Genomic DNA, 19,871 nt, shown 5'->3' on the forward strand with positions numbered 1-19,871 from the left:
CTTTTTAAGAGTATTTTCACCTAGAAGCATTGTAAGTCTCTGTCGGATGACTGAGCATGCATCAAGATGCAGCAGAAGTAAAAAACCCAACTACCAACAAATGTGAAACACAGGTGTGGGATTTTATTACTTTTTTTTTTCTTTTTCTGTTTCCCTTTATGTAATTTCTGGATTATAGTGGCCAGAAGTTATTTACATACATCCAGTATTCCTATCCTATAGTCTTGAAGCCAAGCCAAGGAAAAATGGTTCCTGCCCCAGGACAACTTAACCGTCAGGGGCAAGTCTGTACTTGTACATATTGTAAAATGACACCCAGTTTATGCTCCAGTGGATGATGAGAGTCAAACCTTAAATACTGATCTGTATACGTAGGTTTACAGTACGCATCAGCTCTCACAGTCTAAGAAGGCTAACCTGGCACTTTTCATATCCTCCCTGGTGAATTTGATGTGTTGGTCCACCGAGTTGATGTGATCTGTGAAATGTGGTACGTGCTGAGATTTGATTTTCACCCAGGTGTCATCCACATATCTGAACCAATGGCTTGGTGGTGTTCCAGGGTAGAATAACAAAGCCCTCTTTTCCACTTCTTCCATATACAAATTGGCCACAATGGGTGAAACTGGGGAGCCCATGGCACACCCATGTTTCTCCCTGTAGTACTGACCCTTGTATGTGAAGTCGGTGGAATGAAGACACAGTTCCAAAAGGAAACACACTGAGACAGACCGAAACTTTCGTCCGTAGTTGCTCTGCTTCCACTTCTGCAATATTGTTGTTTCAAATTGCTGTTTCTGTGGCTTTGATCAGTTTCACTAGCGGGATTTGTCTCGGTGTGACAGCAAAATTCAACCCTTTAGCAAGGATGTTTTTCTCTGTTTGGGTGAGCTGCTTGTCAGACTAATTCTTCACCCACTTGTCCACATCCTCAATGTCGCATCCTTCTCTCTTCTAGCCACTCTCTTTAAAAAACCCAACTACCAACAGATGTGAAACACAGGTGTGGGATTTTATTACTTTTTTTTTTCTTTTTCTGTTTCCCTTTATGTAATTTCTGGATTATAGTGGCCAGAAGTTATTTACATACATCCAGTATTCCTATCCTATAGTCTTGAAGCCAAGCCAAGGAAAAATGGTTCCTGCCCCAGGACAACTTAACCGTCAGGGGCAAGTCTGTACTGGTACATATTGTAAAACGCCTTTTATAACACAGCTATTTCCTGAAGTCATTTTCTAGATAATGATTCTTTCTCAGAGCATTGTTCACCAAGATTTAAACATTTTTTTATAATTGATTATAATTCTAACATAATTTGTCACATATTCACAAAAGTAGCAGCCTTCAGACACAACCTGTTTTTGACATTTAACAAAGATCTTTGTTTACACACTGACATGCTGTTACATTAATATAGCTTCACACGACCACAGATGCACAGCAGAGATTCAGTGTGGACTTTGTAATTACTGAAGAAAACAAAACTGATGAGACCAGGACATAATATAAGCCATTTTAATAAAATAGCATTTCAATATTTTTTGTGAAGAATAAACACAGATGACAGTTTAGAAAGGTTGTTGGGAGCAAGGAAGCAACAAATAAAGAGCATGATAAGAAGTGTGAATGTGTCCTTGAAAAAAAAACAGAAACTCTAACCTTACAAATAAATCAATTTCAAAACAAACACCCTCTGCTGTGGCTCTAATGTATGAAAACCTTTCAAAAAACACATATTTGTGTGTGAAAGGTTGAGATGAAAAACTACTTTTCACCTCACAATCAGACAATTAATTCCATAGTGAAAAGAACTACTGAAATTAAACATTTGAGGATGGATACAATGTAAAGAGATAAAACTAGTCCTGCAGCTGCATGGAGATGGAGCTACTTACCCTAACTGATCAATCAACGTTTACAAGATCAATTGCAGGAGTCATTACATTATAGTTCTAAACATTTTAGAAATCCCTACCGTTAAATATCTGTAGGTAAATAAAATTACAATTTTAATTGTAGTTTTAGATAAAATACATCAATATTCCATTTAATTACAGGGGAACTACGCCTTAGTTGTGGGCTGTATTATAAAGTGTTACCATGTTTTTATCTTCTGTGTTAAGTAGACTGATTTTACATGTACTGAAATGTGCTATATAATTGCCATTGTCATCTGGATGAACCATAACTAAGCACACAAAATAAAATGATTAAAATAGATTTGAAATATATGTAGAGTGATGTGATGTAAATTTCTTGCAGTTTTTCCTCAAACTTCTTTGTCAGCCTCAAGATTTGAATCATTACAAGATACATGTCTTACAGAAATAAAAATCCAAAATCACTGGTAATGACATACTCAAAATCAAAGTCAAATATCACCAAACAACTTTTAAAAAGACCAAATGAAAACAAATAAAAAATTACTGAGACCAAATTAGATGTTGTTTTGTTTTTGTTTGTTTTAATCCGCACTTCCTCTGGGAAAACCTGTTTGTGACCAGGCTTCTGCTGTTTCTACCCAGTCAGCAAATCTGAAACATCCAAGAACAAAGGATTGACAATGAGCAATAACCAATGGAAATGGAAATAATATAATGTCTACATTTTTTAAATCCTAATATTGATTGTATAACTCCTCACCCTAAAGAATACTAATTGCTATAATTAGTTTAAATGTTAAATTGCAGATTCCCCTAAAATGGACCCATTGTAGCCTATGCTGATCAGCATATTTACTTAACATAAATGTTAACACTGTTAAGGACAAAATTTTTTAAAAATATTTATTATAATACCATTGATAACATATTAGGAGTTACCCAGTAAGGGACACTTCATCATCTGGAGTGCCTGCAAGTTGATCATAATGTTTCTTCACCATATCAAGCTCTGTTGAAACATCTGAAAAACAAAACACTTTTTGAATTGTTTCCCCCCCAGTGTTTCACATAATTATGTGTGTGACTTGGTAATTTATAAGTTAATTTTAAAAAATAGATAGACAAATAGGTAAAACCCCAGCGGTATCAGGCTGAAGATTGCACAGATAAAGAGAAAAGGAATATAATTACAGCAAACTAGCCCGTTTACCTGGAAGTAAGCTCCCATCAGTTTTGAATGAACATTTAATGGATTCCTTCGTAGTTTTCTCCAGAATGTCCAGGATGTTTTCCTATTTTGAAAAAACGAATTACTTATCACAGATAAAAATGTGTTAAAGTCAAAAACAATGACATTTAGAATTTTTTCAGACTGGATTACAAAAAATAAAAGGAAACATAAATTTTTGTATAAGTCTAATCCAGTTGAACATAGAAAAAGCCTTCAGGTGAGCTATAACAAAATACGATCATAATATTTCTTCATAAAACATGACAAACCCTTAAACTGTGCAACTTCTCCAACATGGTATTTTTTGCCTGCTCAAACATGTCCTTCTTTGAGTGCACGTGGTTCTTAATAGTCTCCCTCATGCAGTACAGCATGCCTTCTCCTTCAAATTCTGCAGCCTCTACAATAAGACAGAAAGCTTCAAATTTCTCATGCCGAATAATGATGAATATAAATATGCGTTTTAGTGCCATGTATTGAATCTCTGATCTTATCTCTTACTCTTGTAGCCTTCTTCCATAATGTTCTCAATTGTCTCTGTCAGACTGCTGTAGACTTTTTTCTTCTGTTTCCGGATGATTCTGTTCAGTTTTGCCTTCATTTTTTCTTCCTTAGAGACAAAACATGAAATATGGATCAACATCATTTTAAATCACAATTCACAAAACTAATGTTAACTTTTTCATGTTTTACTTTACTGTACTTTACTGTATGAATTGATGTATAGGAAAGTTTCATCTCTTACCTCTGTCTTGAGAAATCTGAGCTGCAGTTCAGTATTTTTGTACTTTTCAATCAGAGAATCAGTGTTAAGAGAAAAAGTCTTGATGACTCCGTTGAATGCTCCACATTCTGAGTCATTTCTAAAACATGTAAAAAATTTGGTTTATAATGAAAGAAGTGGCAATTTTATAATCATTATGTTAAAAACGTGGTATGTAATAAATTAAATATTTTGGATAATATTATGTGACTGTTTAGAACTTGTTTTTTTTATTACAGGAAGGTCTTTCTGAATTCTTCATCAATGCTGTCAGTCAGACATGAAGCCAACTTCATGTTAAGGTTAATTAGGGTCTTGTTCTTTGGTTTGTAGACACCACAATTCTCAACAACCCGCTTCAGTACCCCACAAAAACCACTGTTCCTTCCCTGGAACACAAAACAATTATTTAAATATATATTTGTGTAAAATGTGTTTTTTGTTACAACTAGAGTTAAAATACATACTTGATACAAGAAATTCTTGAGTTTTTCTCCATATGAACGTTTGGATTTCTCAACGCCATAAGCAAGACATTTTTCGAAAGCCAGAAAGGTCTTTTCCATATCTTTTTTGACATTATCAAGTTGGAGGATCATGATTCTCTCAAGTTTTGCACAAATCCTGCCTTTTTTATCACCCTGAAAAATATTTGAAGGGATAAAACCATAAAAAATACTTGTCGTTTCTTATACATTTATGAACTTCACTTGGTTTTAAAAGTCACTCTCCTTGAATAATGAACCTGAGAAGTAAAATAGAACAGCAAAAATACATGAATCAATCGATCACTTAATAACTCATAAATTAATAAATAAACAAAAAACAGAATTGTAAACACAAAGACAAATGAAAAATGCCAACATGTAAGCGAATGTTGTTGTATATCTTTTACTTGACCTTACCACTCCTCTGGAGTTGGCTCTTTGAATCAAAGACAGAATCCCATAAGCTCCATTCACATAGTTTATTGTCTCAGAGTGACAGTCATTGAGATCTTGCAAAAATCCCTGAAGTTTGGTTATTTCTGTTAAGAAATTTCAGTGCCACAGTTTAACATTACATACTATAATTCAAAATAAATAATTCTTCTTTCAGTCAGAGCAAACTAAAACAACATGTGCACTGAGACTTCACCTACCAGTTTCTTCTGGACTTAGATGCTTCCCTTTTAGGAACTCTTTGGAGCTCACTGTGAACACTCTGAAACTGTCATCAAGGAAATGTTTCTGCGGAAAAATGATTTAATTTTAAAGCATCTTTGCAACTGTGGAGAGTCTGTATTATTTTCTATCAGCCTATAAAACTCACATTAATCTTGCTTCGTTTGTTGAATTGTTTCCTTACTCCATCCTTGGCTTGCAGGTTTCTTTTAACTATTCGATCATGGATATCAGCTGATGAACTACAAGAAATGTGCATATATGTACTGTTACCATCATCACTATTATCATCACCATCATTAATCTGGGGCAGGCTGGGTGGTTTTGTTTTATTCTTGGCCTTTTTTGGTGAAATGTGTAAAATCTCCCTTTCTGACCAAGTTGAGCTTTCCCTGACTTTTGCACACCTGCCACTCATTGTTAACACGTAGATCGTATTTAAAGACTGGCTGTGGCAATGTTTCTCTGCCTGATGGTGCTGGTACTCCAGTTTGTTGCATTCTAGTCTTAAATGTGTAGTCTGGTTAATATCCTCTCATGCTCCTACTTACTACCCTGGGTTGTCAGAGTCTCTTACCAAAATACTTACCTGTTCACTACAGACTCCCTCTTAGCCGGTGTTTGTAAACATAGTAAGAAGAACTCCTAATTTCTCTAAAAACATTTGATTTTGTTTCGTCCCTGCGAGTTATTGGATACTCTCGCTAATACACCAGTTCATTTTATATATTTGTTTCATTGTAATTAAACCTCTTAAGCTTCAGTTGTGCGAGTCTGCCTTGCAGGTCCAGTCATTTATGATAAAATGACTTTAATTGTTTAATGCATTTCTCTTTAAAAAAAAACAAACAACTTCCAAATATGGGAGATTGGTAGCATTTATTCGTAAAGCACTCGGAGAAAGGCCAGCATGTTTTATTTGGATCGTGACATCAACACACTGACATGCTTACATACAAATGTCTTTTTTGTCACAGCAACTACTTTAACTTTGTTGCTGAAGGACAGTGCAATGCTACTTATTCTTTACAATGTAGAATTCTTGAATTACTCGACTGTAAGGACCAGGATATGCATTTCCAATAATATCATACCTTATGTGCAACATACATTAAAGCTGCCATAATGTCATTTGCATCACTTTCTCCTCCTGCTCTCCTGTTATTACTCACCCTCTTCTCTCTTGCTGTCCCTCTAGAACTAAAAAAATTCCACTGCCTGTCCCATTATCCGCTATTCTACTCTGGCCAGGGAATTCTCTGTTCATTACTCAGTCCACCATCTTCAACTTTATAAAACTGTAACTGCCTATGAGACTCCCTTTGAGCCAAATGTTCTGCATTCATTACAACAAAGGCTCAACCCTGTGCTTCATTCTTTGTCTAGCCTGGGTTTTATCTTACATGGAAACACCCTGTAGTTGGTCAGCATGCAAAATTTACTTACAGATCATCTGAATTATCAAGAAGATCAGACTTGTTGCAGATAAAATGAATTTGCTGACATTCGCCACCATTTCCAATCAGACTACTGACACTTTCCAAGATCTCCCAGGCCTCTTTCTCTGATGCTGCTCGGTTAATTTCAGTCACAATCCACACAGTAGAACAATCTCCAACTATCTGAAAGGAGAATAACATGTCTCAGTGCTTCACTGAAAGATGACTGTTTACAGACAACACAGTATAAGCAAAGAGCAGTAAATGTGAATTACCCCTTTCCACATCTGATCTCTGCTCTTGTTACAGTCACCATTTCCAGGAAGGTCCACAAGTGTGACATGCTGGAGAAAAGGATTGTTTGGCACCCTGACAGTCACACACTTCACTAGTGGCCAAAACCACTTTTTTCCTTCATTACCTTCTCCTCGTTTTGACTCACTTCTTGTGTACTTGACAAATTGTGCAGAAAGTTCATTAGCCTGCAATAAAAAACAAAAGTAAAAAGCTTAAGGAAATTTGATCACTAAAAGTCGAGTCATTCATTTTTAATCTCAAATTTAAATGATTACATCGTGTCATGGTTCTGGGTCATTTTGACCCAGCATTTTCAGTTTCTTGTGTTTTTTCCACATTATGGTTTATTTTCTGATTCATTAGTTGTCCTGTTTTGAACATTATAATCCTGTTATCCAGTGTTATTCTGGTTAAGAGTTTTGCTCTTAGTTTGAGTTCAGTGTCTAGTCTGTGCCTGTCATGTTTCCTGTTTTACTTTGAAGGTCCGTGTCTCATGTTAGAGTGTCCAGTGTTATCCTCTCCTGTGTTGTCATTATGTTTCATTCAGGTAAGCTGTGTCCTCATGTGTCACCACTTCCCCTGATCACGTCATGTATGTATTTAAGTCCTCTGTCACCCTTTGTCGTGTTATCTGTGTTACCCACCCAATATTTGGTCATAGTTTATTGTAAGATTTAAGACTGTTAACAACAATAAATCAAAGACTGTTGTTTCAAATAATTTTTTTCATGGCAGAAAGGATTTTGAATCTATCTTTGGTGAATCAATGTTTACCAAGCCTTGTCGTGTGAACTCAGACACTGTAATTTCAAACACTATGATTTGTGGTGGTAGAAAAGTCTAGCTTATATTGAATGTGTCAGTGTTTTCTGCGCCACCTCCTCTGCCTCCAGTCTCTGTGCCCAGGGCAGCTAGGGCCCAGCCTTCTCCTTCACCTTCCTCGGGTGAGGGCAGCACCCTTCCGATAGCCAAACCCATCTGTTCTCTGATTGGATTGTTACATTTGTGATTGACATGACATTGGCCAATCAGATGAAAGGAAGAAAAATAGGGTCAAAATTCATACTTGTAACATGAAACGAGTGTAGAGTTTCACACGTATTTTTTCCTCACACAAATCTTTTTTGCACTCACACAAATTCTTTTTACACATACAAATCCTGATTTACAAATACAAAACTGATTTACAAGTGCAAAATATTTATGACCACAATTTGAGCCCATACTGCCAGGGCACAGTCTGTCTCCACACCTGTACCTAATCCTCGGGTGGGAGCGGCTAGTGTTCAGAAGGTGCCTGCACCCATTCCTGTCTCCGCTGGAAGCTCAATTGAGCCCGTCCAGCTGTTTTCCTTGTGTTCTTAAGGCTCAGAAGGCTTAGCTCAGCCACCATTACAACCACCATCACTACCATCTGTAGATAACAGTGATGTTATGTTTGTCCATACTGCCTGCCGTTGCTGCAGTTACGGAGGTTTCCAGGAAATGTTGCTGTGGTTCTAACTTGGCTATGGCAGTGCTTCCTGTTACCTGTGTGCGAACGTTCATGTTGGCTGCTAATTAACACCTGACATACAGTTACAACGGACTGGTTATTGTAAGCAAACCTACACCATCATTACTACAACCGCTACAACCTCTACTGCAGTCCATAGTTCAGTCAGTAGCTCAGTTATTAGCTCATTCACTTGCTTTGCCACCAGTTCAGGCTCCAGTGTTGTCACCAGCCCTGTTACCTGTTCAGTTCTCGGCATCAGACATTAGCTCTGTTTCCAGGTAACTCATTAGCTCAGTCACCAGTGAAGTCAATTACTCAGCCACCTGTTCAACCACCGCCCTCATCTGCTGAGAGCTCTGAATCCTCTCAGCCTCCCTCTGCTGCTTCCCCTGGGAGCTCTGCCAGGCGTCTCAGTTTTCTGTTTTTGCTGAGAGCCTGTTCGAGCCTCCCCAATGGTCCACAGCAGCTTTCACTGAGTGCTCTGCTGGGTTGTCTCAGCCTCCTGTCTCTGCTGAGAGCTTGTGCGAGCTGTCCACACACTCTACAGCAGCCCCCACCAACGGCACAGGCAAGCTCATCCTGCCCTCAATGGACAGCCTGACAGGCAACCCGAGCTGGCTGGCTGTCTAACGCAGCTCCAGATAGCTTCGTCTCAGCCAGGGGTTTCTGTACCATCTGGCCTTTCATCTGTTCTAGCTGGGGGTTAAGGAGAACCCAGCCAGCATCACGTCATATCAGCTGGAGGGTCCGAGGAGCCTGTCCAGCCATTAGTGCTGGCATCAGCAGCTTCTACTCTGTTGCCTGCTGCACCGCCACCTGCTCCTGCTGTTGCGTCTGATACAACTCAGCCTGCACCACCTTGCTGTCGCTGGCCACATTCCAGGCCACTGGCTAGATTTCTTCCTTGTCATGGACAGCTTTCTGAACTCAGTCACTGCCACCATCTTTCACTTGGCCGGCCTTGGGACCTGCTCTGTCGCCACCGCTGCCTTCCGCGTGGTCAAGCTCCGGAACTGTGTCCATGCCGCTGCTGCTTTCCACACAGTCGGCCCCCTGAACTTCTGGATTTTGGAGTTCTGTGATGTTGGCTTCTGGGACGGCCCCCTGAACCTTTGATTTATGGACTTTTGTGCTGCTGACCCCTGAGGTGATTCTGAACTGCTCCCTGTGCTCCAGTGTTTTTTGTGGACATTTTGTTTTGGTTTCAACAGCTAGTATTACTATTAGCAGAAACTACTTCATGTGGGCATTTTGCACAGTTGTCCACCACTTTGAGACATTAATAAGCTACTTTAGGCTGTTCCCTTATTTACAAGGGGTCACTACAGTGGATCACTTGGCATGTTTTGACTGTCAGGGTTTTACACCACTTTATGCTAGTCTTGATGCAATTGACTATCAGACAGTGATTCACTAAAGTTTATGGCCACTTTGAATGAGTCTTTGCTAACTTTGCTCAGCAGTGAATTTAAAACCAGGCATATTAAAACAGGTAAGAGTTGATTAAAATAGTAATCTGTTGTGTGAAGAGGTAAGGGTTTATACTGCGATTTAAAAAAATAAAAAAATAAATAAAATAATGCTCTACATAATACCTGGACCAGTCTTGGATCCTGTTAACCACAGTTATTACAAGAGCAGATAAGTTTTTTCTTCATTTAGATGGGATCATCTAAATGTCATTGTGGGATCTCAGTAGGATCTGTTTTGTTGTAATCACTGGATCTTATTTTTAGTGTGTTTTGTTTTTTGGACTTTTGAATCTATGCTGAATTCTTTTTTCAGAAATGAGTTATGTTTCTACTTAGTTTTTTGTTAATTTCTTCAGTTCACTTTTTTGTCCAGGTTGTCCTAGTTTCACCTGTGGTCTTCACAGGTGAAACTAGGACAGCATCCCCAGTATTTAGTCTATCATGGCTGTCTGTTATAGTCAGTCTGGAACACAGCGGAGTTGTTCAGTGCTGACGCTCACAGTGCAACACTTGCAAGAATGCTTCCTATAAAGTAATATGAGAGTTTTTGTCTTACTGATTCATATGTCAAAATCTTCTGCTTGGATTGGAGAAATTCTGGAATTTCTTTGAAATATTTGCGATCCATGAGGTTTTCAAAGGACCTTCTCCAGTCTTCTCCATACAGCGCTGACAGCTTTTCAACAGCATCATGATAATCATCATCTTCCTTTTCCTGATTTTTATTATTGTCAAGAAGCTGACGAAATGACCACAACTCATCACGCCACTCCTACAAAAATAGATGACAAGCCATTTATTGAGGCATGTACCCAACCCTATGCCCCAAGAACTGGACTGTAACACATGATTTTGCTTAAAGTACAAATCGAACTTTGGGAATTCATTTTACCTCTTTTGTAATGAACTCAATTTCTGCTTCATACTTTGAGCTACGTGTGTTAGCTTCCACTTTGATCATGACTGAGGTGCAGGCATTGATGCTTCCTGAGGGTAAAAGATTCTTCTCTTTGATGATGGCATTTATCAAAGAGCTCTTTCCAGCCCCAGTTTTACCAAAGACACCAACCAGCTCCCTCTTGTCTGTCTCCAAATCACTGATCTTTTTCCTGTTGAACGAGATTTTAAATATGGGTTAAATGATTCAGTCATGATAACATTTTAAGCATGCATTAAAAAAAACAGTTTAAAAGACAGTTATAATGGTAATAATGGTAGTTATTATCAAATGAATTATCACTACATATTTCAGTTTTATACACTTGTGCCACCAATTGTTTACTGTATGTTGTTTTGATCCACACCTTTCTTTTTGTGTCACCTAAACTGAAAATGTTTTCCCAAAGAGTTGGTAGATGCCAGGAACAGCAGAAAATGTAGTTAAGTCACCAAAACTTGCTAAAAATATCAGTCTTTGTTGGTCTTAGTTTGGATGGTTTGTTTTACTACTGAATCATTCCGTCAACTATAATTGTACAGCTGTAAGTCAAAAGTATAACGTGAAAAAACTAAACAAAGAACCGACACGTCAAACAGACTGACACAAGAAACAAATTGGTGAATATTGAATCAAAAGGGTTCATGTACAGGCAACATGATGACTTGATGTTTGGCACTGTTGTCTCACACCACTATCGGGGGCCTTTTTGTTTTGAGTTTACGTGTTCTCTCCATGTTTGCCTCGGTTCTCTGCAGGTACTCTGGCTTTCTCCAACAGTCCAAAGACGTGCAATTAGTGCATTTAGGTTAATTGGTGACTCTAAAGCCTCATCGATGTGGTTATTCATTCCTGTGACTGTATCTTGGTGTAACCATTGTGACATTCATAAAGTTTAATTGGATTAAATTACACATAACTAGTAGCTTCTGAGGATGTTTTATAGACATTTTTGCTATCTTTAAAAACAATCTGTCTTTGATCTGTTTGTGAAACTGTCACATGAACAGGAGTGCAACCAGGCCCATACATTACAAAATATGAAAAAAAAAAATACTCACTTTAAGAAAGCACTGAGTTTGTCTTGGTCATTTAGTCTGGAATGTACAAATTTCATGATGCTTTTCACATCAGAAAATATGATTGCTTCTGTGGACATAAAAGTAAAGAACTATTTGGAAGGAATTATAGACTAGAATAAACAGAAAATGTAAAATCTCATTTTAAAAATACAAACAAAACCAACCTGTGTGAATCAAAGTATATCAGGAGCATAATGTGATCACTTACCAATCAAACTTAGTATACCATGCATCATGTGACTGTTAAATTTTGACAACAGCCCAAAGAAAAAGTAATTTCTAGCATCAAAGATGATGTTGGACAAATTGTGCTGGCTTAAACTGTGACACTGTTTAGAAAGAAACATAAATACCTGTGGTGTAATCTATATTGGTGAATATCATGCACCACTAGGCGGCAGTACTTACCCTTCTAGACAGGAAGTGAGGCTATGTCATGACTTAGAGTGAGCTGGAATAAAGATGGTGGGATTCCACGTTATCGCCTAAATGAGGAGTTTTATTAAAAGAGCCCAACACAACATTGTGTCAGAAGTGCACTCGCTCTAGGCGGCGAAGAGAGACAGTGAAAAATAAAAAAATAACCGTCAGCTTGGCGAACGGCTAGTGACGAAAATGACGGAGCAAGCAGCAGCGTTACCGGCGACTCCTGGCCCGGTTACGGCAGCTCCACCAGCGGCTACTTTCACCATCAAGCCACCGGAACCGTTCGACTTCGCAAAGCCCCAAGAATGGGAGAAGTGGATCAGACGTTTCGAGCGTTTCAGAATGGCAAGTAATCTGAATGGTTCAACTGATGCTAACCAAGTGACCACATTAGTATACTGCATGGGAGACGAGGCTGACAACGTGCTAAGGGGACTAGACCTAACAGACGGGCAGCGCCAGCAGTACGATGCGGTCAGAAACGCATTTGACAGACATTTTGTCCCCAGAAAGAATGTGATTTATGAAAGAGCAAAGTTTAATAAGCGAGTACAACAGCCAGCGGAAACAGTTTACTCCTTCATAACAGCTCTATATGCTCTCGCTGAAAACTGTGAATATGGTGAACTCCACGATGAACTTTTGAGGGATAGGCTCGTTGTGGGTCTTAAAGATTCATCACTGTCGGAGAGAATGCAGCTCAACAAAGATTTGACGCTAACCAAAGCTATCACAATGGCGAGACAATCTGAGGAAATAAAAAGACAGCAAACTGACCTCAGAGGCGAAAGCAGCAAAGGCAAAACAGCCATGGACGCCGTGCATGTCAGAAAGTCACAGCCCAATAAATTCAGAAGCAGAGAGCAAAAGCAGTTCAAGCCACGAAAACCACAACTAACAAAACAAGAAAATAAAACGTGTTTTAAATGTGGAAAAACACAGATGCACCCAGCAGCACAGTGCCCAGCTAAAAATGCAGAATGCCACAACTGCGGGAAACGTGGACACTACGGGAGAGTTTGTAGGTCTACAGCTGTGCATGAGGTAGCAGACTGTGCTGATGGACTCTTCCTAGGTGAACTGGATTCAGGAGAAGACCCATGGCTTGCTAACATCTGCGTGAGAGGCAAAAGCATGACCTTCAAATTAGACTCGGGGGCAGATGTCACAGCTATCTCAGAAGAGACATTCAAAGACATTAAGCAGCCAAATGAGCATCTGCAAAAAGCTGAAAAGCCACTGTATGGACCAGGAGGTGCAGCACTGACCGTGCTTGGGTCCACAAAGGAGGACATTTCCTACAGTGACAGGAGCACTGCAGAGACAATCTATGTAGTCAGAAATCTGCGTGTAGCTCTCTTAAGCAGGACAGCTTCTGTGAGACTGAAACTAATTGCCCGAATAGACAATGTCGACCTTGAGACAGTGAAGAAAGCGTACCCGAAGCTATGGGATGGGCTCGGGCTTGTTCAAAAACCGCACACGATTAAGCTGAAGCCCGACGCTAAACCTTATTCACTGAAAGTGCCCAGGCGTGTTCCGCTCCCACTACTGGGCAAAGTCAAAGCAGAGCTACAGAGGATGGAACAGTTGGGGGTGATCAGTCGTGTGGAGGGGCCCACAGACTGGTGTTGCGGCATGGTCGTAGCCCCTAAAAAGGACAAAGAGACAGTCCGCATCTGTGTGGACATGACACCTTTAAATGGGTCAGTGTGCCGTGAAAGATATATCCTTCCCTCTGTCGACCAAACACTAGGCATGCTCACAGGGGCGCAGTATTTCTCCAAGCTCGATGCTAACATGGGCTTTTGGCAAATACCGCTATCCAAAGAATCTGCTCTCCTCACCACGTTTATTACGCCATTTGGGAGGTACCATTTCAACCGTCTGCCATTTGGTATTTCCAGTGCACCAGAGCATTTCCAAAACATGATGGTGACAGAAGTGACAGCCGGCCTCGCGGGAGTCGTATGCCACATGGACGACATCCTGGTCTGGGGATCTACGAGAGAGGAGCACGACATGAGACTCCACGCTGTCCTCGACCGTGCAGAGAAGGCGGGCGTCACCCTGAACATGTCAAAATGTGAGTTTGGCAGAAGAGCAGTGAAATTCTTAGGATTCATTGTGTCATCTGAAGGCATGAGTCCCGACCCTGACAAAACTAGCGCGGTGCAGAAGATGAAAGAGCCAAGCACTGTGAGTGAGCTTAGGAGCTTCTTAGGAATGGTGAACCAGCTGGGGAAATTCACCCCAAACCTTTCTGAGAAAGACAAACCACTGAGAGACTTGCTTTCAACTAAAAACATGTGGTACTGGGGGCATGAGCAACAAACCGCCTTTAACAGTTTAAAACAAGAACTGTCATCTGCACCAGTGCTACAGCTCTACAACCCAAACAAACCCCAGAAGATCTCAGCAGATGCTTCTTCATACGGGTTGGGGGAAGTCTTACTACAGAAAGACAATGATGTGTGGTCACCTGTCGCGTATGCCTCGCGATCATTGACAGCCACAGAGCAGCGCTACGCTCAGCTGGAAAAAGAAGCGCTAGCGCTCACCTGGGCCTGTGAAAGATTCAGTGACTTTATTCTAGGGCTACACTTTGAGCTTGAGACCGACCATAAGCCACTAGTGAGCCTACTCGGAGGACAAGCCCTGGATTTGCTTCCACCGCGGATACAGAGATTCCGCATGCGCCTGATGAGGTATTCTTACACTATAAGGCACATTCCAGGCAAAAGCCTCACCACGGCCAACACGCTGTCACGGTTGCCGTTGGCAGGCAACGTGATTCCCAGAGACAATGACCTTATGGAGGACACTGATATCTACGTTGACACAGTGCTGGAGGGCTTTCCTACTAGCAGCAAATACCTTTCAGATCTCCGTGAGCAGCTGCAGTCTGACAGCGTCTGTTCGCAAGTCATGAAGTACTGTGCAGAGGGCTGGCTGGACAGGAACCAGCTGCAGGGAGTGGTAAAGCACTTTTGAGTGTACACAATGGACTACTACTGAGAGGTACAAGGTTGGTCATACCTGCAAACATGCGAAACGCAGTTCTGGACAAAATACACGAGGGACACCAAGGAGTAGTCAAGTGTAGAGAACGTGCGCGACAAGCAGTGTGGTGGCCAGGCCTGAGTAACCAGATCGGTGAACTTGTCCTTAAGTGCAGGCTGTGCATTCAGGAGAGAGTTAGTGTGAGGGAACCTCTTATGCCCACACGTTTACCTGAGAGGCCATGGCAGAACTTAGGAGCTGATCTGTTAGTAGTGGATTACTTCTCGAGATATGTCGAGATTGCTCAACTCAGTCCAACTCGTTCAGCCAATGTGATTGTGCATTTAAAGTCAATATTTGCACGCCATGGAATCCCTGAAGTATTGCTCACCGATAATGGGCCACAATTTGCATGTCAAGAAATGAGAGACTTTGCAAAGGACTACTGTTTTGAGCATGTTACCAGTAGTCCCAGGTACCCGCAGAGCAACGGCGAAGCGGAGAGAGGCGTCCAGACCGTCAAGAATCTCCTCAAAAAGGCTAGCGATCCATACAAGGCGTTGCTGGCATACAGAACAACAGCACTGGCAAATGGCTACAGCCCGGCTCAACTTCTCATGGGGCGCAGGCTTCGTACTACCTTGCCAATGCTTCCTGAAACCTTACAGCCCCATCTGCCTGATTTTCAGCAGGTTAGTTGTTCGGAGAGAGAGAAACGGCTGAGACAAACCGAAAGTTTTAACAAGAGACATAGAACAAGAGAACTGGATAAATTGGTGCCAGGACAATCAGTCTGGATCACGGATGCAAGAGCACAGGGCACAGTGACAGCAGTCCACCCAACTCCACGATCGTACGTCATCAGTGGGCCCCAAGGGACAATTAGAAGGAACCGCAGTCATCTTGTGCCGATCCCGCAAACAGAGGCTCAAACCGAAGCCACACAGATCCAAGCTACTCCTACAGAGACAGTTTCTGAGCCAAGCGCACCCCATACACCAGGTGTGGTTAGAACCCGGTCTGGTAGGGAGGTGATTAAACCGAAAAGACTTGATCTGTGAAGCTGATTGCTTGAAAACGGAAAAGTGTGTTTCAAATGCAGAGTTGTGGTTTTGAGGGTAGCATGTTGAAAAGGAAAAAAAAAGTGTTTATTCTGTTACAGGTTGAAAAGAAAAAAAAAGTGTTTATTCTGTTACAGGTTGAAAAGAAACAAAAAGTGTTTATTCTGTTACGGGTGGAAAAGAAAAGAGAAAGTGTTTATTCTGTTACAGGAGGAAAAGAAAAAGTGTTTATGACAATACTGACTTTATGTTTCCTGAAATGTTGGGGTATGCCTGTATTGAGAAAACGATATGCAGTTATGTTTTGTTTGAAGAACAAAAGAATGTACCAGTCTGACTTCAGTAAGGGGGATGTGGTGTAATCTATATTGGTGAATATCATGCGCCACTAGGCGGCAGTACTTACCCTTCTAGACAGGAAGTGAGGCTATGTCATGACTTAGAGTGAGCTGGAATAAAGATGGTGGGATTCCACGTTATCGCCTAAATGAGGAGTTTTATTAAAAGAGCCCAACACAACAATACCTTCAAATCCTGGCATAGACTGACGCTGTCGCTTAGCTGGTGACTGCAACCTGCTGGCGTCACTTTGAAGGTCTGATTTTCTCTTTCCTGATTGGATGAAAACAAAAAAAAAAAAAAAAAAAAAAAAGAACAAAAAACACATTTCTCTTAGCATTGAAAGTTATTCTTAGTAAAGTTATGTAGATTGAAAGGCATCAATATTTTTTGCAAACACAGAATAATATGAGATGCAATAAATACGATGCATGTGTCTCACCTGTATCACTTGTGGATGGCAAGACCTGAGGATGAATATGAGTTATACAGGAAATTATCACTTGCATTGGCATTGCTCTTTAACAAAATTTGAAGGACATGAACATACAAGTTTTACAATCAACAAACTTAAATACAGTTATGTTTTCAACCAGAAGATTGGTGAAGAATACATTATAAATTACCTTTTTCTTAGTAAACATCTGTGATTCTACAAGACAATTCTTTCGCATAATTAAGTCCCAGTCCCAAAGACCTACAGAGATGGTTGGCAAACCCCCTAGCTAGGGCAAAATGTATATTCACCAACCCCCTATGAATTAAGTTTTTAGATTCAGTCATTTATTGGTTTCTGTAGAGAGTGGTCAGTCTCTGTAGACCAGAGAATGGAGCTTTACTTTGTCTCAGGTATTGGCTCATATGTCTGAAATTCAGTATAACCCTTACCTTAACCAAACCAGCTGCTTGTTCATGTTCCTGTTTACACTGCAGAAAAAAAGTGCAAAGCCGAATACAACACTGAGCACTTAAACATGTATTGAAATTGTATTTGTCATATAGATACTAAATCTCAAGGAAACAAAACAATTTTTAACTTACTTGAAAAGGAATGACTGTTTCCTGGTTTGAGTTTTGTTCTTCCTACCACAATCAAAACAATTCAAATCTATATTAGTACAGAATTAACAAAAAAATATGCTAAATACAGTGGGGCAAAAAAGTATTTAGTCAGCCACCGATTGTGCAAGTTCCCCCACCTAAAATGATGACAGAGGTCAGTAATTTGCACCAGAGGTACACTTCAACTGTGAGAGACAGAATGTGAAAAAAAAAAATCCATGAATCCACATGGTAGGATTTGTAAAGAATTTATTCGTAAATCAGGGTGGAAAATAAGTATTTGGTCAATATCAAAAATACAAATCAATACTTTGTAACATAACCTTTGTTGGCAATAACAGAGGTCAAACGTTTACTATAGGTCTTTACCAGGTTTGCACACACAGTAGCTGGTATTTTGGCCCATTCCTCCATGCAGATCTTCTCGAGAGCAGTGATGTTTTGGGGCTGTCGCCGAGCAACACGGACTTTCAACTCCCGCCACAGATTTTCTATGGGGTTGAGGTCTGGAGACTGGCTAGGCCACTCTCCAGACCTCAACCCCATGCTTCACAGTAGGTATGGTGTTCTTGGGATGCAACTCAGTATTCTTCTTCCTCCAAACACGACGAGTTGAGTTTATACCAAAAAGTTCTACTTTGGTTTCATCTGACCACATGACATTCTCCCAATCCTCTGCTGTATCATCCATGTGCTCTCTGGCAAACTTCAGACGGGCCTGGACATGCACTGGCTTCAGCAGCGGAACACGTCTGGCACTGCGGGATTTGATTCCCTGCCGTTGTAGTGTGTTACTGATGGTGACCTTTGTTACTTTGGTCCCAGCTCTCTGCAGGTCATTCACCAGGTCCCCCCGTGTGGTTCTGGGATCTTTGCTCACCATTCTCATGATCATTTTGACCCCACGGGATGAGATCTTGCGTGGAGCCCCAGATCGAGGGAGATTATCAGTGGTCTTATATGTCTTCCATTTTCTGATGATTGCTCCCACAGTTGATTTTTTCACACCAAGCTGCTTGCCTATTGTAGATTCACTCTTCCCAGTCTGGTGCAGGTCTACAATACTTTTCCTGGTGTCCTTCGAAAGCTCTTTGGTCTTGGCCATGGCGGGGTTTGGAGTCTGACTGTTTGAGGCTGTGGACAGGTGTCTTTTATACAGATGATGAGTTCAAACAGGTGCCATTCATACAGGTAACGAGTGGGGGACAGAAAAGCTTCTTACAGAAGACGTTACAGGTCTGTAATAGCCAGAGATTTTCCTTGTTTGAGGTGACCAAATACTTATTTTCCACCCTAATTTACGAATAAATTCTTTACAAATCCTACCATGTGAATTCATGGATTTTTTTTTCCACATTCTGTCTCTCACAGTTGAAGTGTACCTCTGGTGCAAATTACTGACCTCTGTCATCATTTTAAGTGGGGGAACTTGCACAATCGGTGGCTGACTAAATACTTTTTTGCCCCACTGTATTGTTACCAGTATTGGGCAAATTGCTTTGAAAAGGTAATTAGTTATAGTTACTTCTTCAAAAAAATATTTAATTAGTATCTGGGTTACAATATTATAAAAGTAAGTTATTACTTGGAAAAGTAACTATTGCATTGCTTTAAATAATGCTTAAGGTGGATGAATCATCAAATTGCTAAATCTAAATGAATTTTCATGACTTTTAAGTGTTTGGGGGGGGGATTTTTTTTCCTTTGGATTATGAATTAAAACCAAGGACAGAAATAATAAAATGATAAGTCGCTATCACTTCTACTTGTAGTTTAAGTATAGTAACTGTACAGTATCCCTTTCACAGTTAACACTAAAGGGTAATTATATTCAATCAAATCTGAGCCATGATATATTCTGGATATTTGTTTCAATTACAGTAAATGTTGTTATGACTGTTTAAAGCAGCGGCATTTACCCTGAGGGCCAGGTTGCCTTTTTGATCAATCCAGGAGTAACAAAGAAACCGAAACTGGTATCCCGAAAAGTTCATTGTTTTTAGTTGGAGAAACGTTTCGTCACTCATCCAAGTAACTTCTTCAGTCTCAGCTGACTGCAGGTTTCACTTGTTTTACCAAGGTAGGTAAACTAATTACATGTCGCCTCCTGCATTCCCTCTCATTGTATCAGATGTTTAGTTACTCCTCGGCAGGGATGGGTACTGGTTCTGACATAAACGGTAGTAACCAGAAAAGCAGCACACATTTCGGTGC

The 19,871-nt window shown here is 40.4% G+C and overlaps 1 protein-coding gene across 8 annotated transcripts in view; it reads right to left on the reverse strand.

The window, feature by feature from the left end:
* Nucleotides 1-1,500: 1,500 nt before the first annotated feature.
* Nucleotides 1,501-19,871, reverse strand: part of LOC120745321 (nuclear GTPase SLIP-GC-like) — a 37,132-nt gene continuing 18,761 nt past the window's right edge. For 2 of the 8 annotated variants that reach the window (XM_040050139.1, XM_040050085.1), the window contains 18 exons: nucleotides 17,038-17,062; nucleotides 16,782-16,868; nucleotides 11,746-11,833; nucleotides 10,640-10,856; nucleotides 10,304-10,519; nucleotides 6,756-6,962; nucleotides 6,488-6,663; nucleotides 5,190-5,283; nucleotides 5,020-5,107; nucleotides 4,784-4,905; nucleotides 4,346-4,519; nucleotides 4,116-4,267; nucleotides 3,861-3,978; nucleotides 3,617-3,725; nucleotides 3,385-3,515; nucleotides 3,095-3,176; nucleotides 2,824-2,905; nucleotides 1,501-2,535 (listed from right to left, as the gene is read on the reverse strand). In XM_040050139.1, the coding sequence (XP_039906073.1) occupies nucleotides 2,466-2,535; nucleotides 2,824-2,905; nucleotides 3,095-3,176; nucleotides 3,385-3,515; nucleotides 3,617-3,725; nucleotides 3,861-3,978; nucleotides 4,116-4,267; nucleotides 4,346-4,519; nucleotides 4,784-4,905; nucleotides 5,020-5,107; nucleotides 5,190-5,283; nucleotides 6,488-6,663; nucleotides 6,756-6,962; nucleotides 10,304-10,519; nucleotides 10,640-10,856; nucleotides 11,746-11,833; nucleotides 16,782-16,868; nucleotides 17,038-17,062 (2,238 nt within the window). In that variant the 3' untranslated portion in view covers nucleotides 1,501-2,465. Of the gene's footprint in view, nucleotides 2,536-2,799; nucleotides 2,906-3,094; nucleotides 3,177-3,384; nucleotides 3,516-3,616; nucleotides 3,726-3,860; nucleotides 3,979-4,115; nucleotides 4,268-4,345; nucleotides 4,520-4,783; nucleotides 4,906-5,019; nucleotides 5,108-5,189; nucleotides 5,284-6,487; nucleotides 6,664-6,755; nucleotides 6,963-10,303; nucleotides 10,520-10,639; nucleotides 10,857-11,745; nucleotides 11,834-16,781; nucleotides 16,869-17,037; nucleotides 17,063-17,483; nucleotides 17,523-19,871 lie in introns of all 8 variants that reach the window. The other 6 variants (XM_040050078.1, XM_040050096.1, XM_040050131.1 and 3 more) reach the window with 6 other exon arrangements.

This window comes from Simochromis diagramma, unplaced genomic scaffold (assembly GCF_900408965.1).
Source record: "Simochromis diagramma unplaced genomic scaffold, fSimDia1.1 OVJJ01000321.1, whole genome shotgun sequence".
Classification (NCBI taxonomy): domain Eukaryota; kingdom Metazoa; phylum Chordata; class Actinopteri; order Cichliformes; family Cichlidae; genus Simochromis; species Simochromis diagramma.